This window comes from Borostomias antarcticus (genome assembly GCF_949987555.1).
Source record: "Borostomias antarcticus genome assembly, chromosome: 1".
Lineage (NCBI taxonomy): Eukaryota > Metazoa > Chordata > Actinopteri > Stomiiformes > Stomiidae > Borostomias > Borostomias antarcticus.
The window spans coordinates 23,658,958-23,660,466 of record NC_140234.1 but is presented as its reverse complement, the minus strand read 5'-3'; the positions used below and the strand labels follow the sequence as shown (position 1 = coordinate 23,660,466).

The 1,509-nt window shown below is 43.4% G+C and overlaps 1 protein-coding gene across 1 annotated transcript in view; it reads right to left on the bottom strand.

Annotated features, from left to right (window-relative positions):
- znf346 (zinc finger protein 346) overlaps positions 1–1,509 on the bottom strand; it is a gene marked incomplete at its 5' end in the record, with an annotated part of 4,616 nt that extends 3,107 nt beyond the window's left edge. Inside the window, 3 exons of the mRNA XM_084439194.1 lie at positions 486–578; positions 821–924; positions 1,425–1,509. Of these exons, the coding sequence (XP_084295320.1) occupies positions 486–578; positions 821–924; positions 1,425–1,509 (282 nt within the window). The remainder of the gene's footprint in view (positions 1–485; positions 579–820; positions 925–1,424) is intronic.

Sequence of the window (1,509 nt, the reverse complement as noted above, 5' to 3'; positions counted from 1 at the left end):
GAAAAGAAGACATGGATGTGATGAAGACGGGATCGGACAGAAGAACCCCTAGCTGTAATACGCTGACGTGCTGTTTGCTGCCTTTCTTAGCCTGGCGTCGCCAGACCCAATTCAATAAATGCGAAGGGCGTTATCAACGGTCGCAGACCAAAATGCCTCGGGACCTCAATTGGATAGACCTATAACCAATCAGAGCATCGAAACGTGGGTTAGTTGTCGTATCACCATATCAAAGTCGTTGTATCAAACCCGCCCCATATTAGATAAACTGTTGTGATTGGCACGGCAAATATCTGCCGGGTGGAACGGGGGCGTGGCCAGTCTGATCTACAGAGAGAAACAGGATGTGATATTACGTGATCAGGATGGCGAAGCCGGGCTATTTCTTAGCCAGGTCTCATTTGAAAAAAGAGATTCGGTCTCAATGTGTCTTTTCCTGGAGAAATAAAGTCTAAATAAGAGAAGATGCCTCTGCTGATACTCACACGGTCAGACGAAGGAGACTTGAACCTCTTGATGACCTCGTCCTCTTTCTGGAGGCTCATATAGCGCCGCACTTTGTTGGCATGTTTCTTGCTCTGAGAGAGACATGTTGAGAGGAATTACGCTAGAGTTTACAGTAGTTTTGAATCGTAATTGGTTGAATTCATTCTTTCATGTTCATGAATTCATTCTTTTTGAATTCATTGAATTCGTGTCTTTTAACTAGCTGATTTTATAATTATGCTAAGAAAACAGCTGAGACATTAGGTCTACGCCTCATGACAAGGTTGGAGAAGGTTCTGGAAGGTGCAGGGGCAGACAGAGGAGTACTACAGACCTGGTAGTGAGCTAGTTTCTGAGAGTCGGATATCAGGACAGCACTGCAGACCTTGCACTGAGAATCGGAAAACAGGTTGCCATTTTCCTTGATCATCCTGTTTACTGGGAAATAAAGTTGGGAAACGTCAATTTGACTGCATTAATCAATATGAGTTAACATTATAAGTAAATATGTAGCTATTCAACATTTGGCCAAATGTTAATTTAGGTTATACCCGAACATATTGCATATTATATTTTAACATTTTGCAAAGCAGTAATGTAGACTGAGGTAACCATGTGTTTATCGCACACTCTGATGGGCTAGACCAGCTGATATGGTGTCTGCATTCTACAAATCATAATGCATTTGGAGGCCAGTTCGCCAGACATACAGTATCTCAATGCATTGCATCGACCTTGGCGCTTGAGCGGCTTGCACGGCAGCTTAGCTAGCAAGCTAACGTTATGTTCTATCCCTAGCTAGCTGTCTGGCATGCAAGCTATATTCGTGTGTGCTCGACTGACGTTGACGTGTAGGATATGTGATTGATGCTCAGTTTAGAGAAGAGCTGCAGCTGTTGTTATCATGATAAATAAAACGAGACGAAATGAAATCTTACCCTCCGCCGCCCCCGAAAGCATATATGGAAAATCTCCATTCGGTTCTTCGAGCGCCATGTTTTCATTTGGCAGTGGTTTGAACAT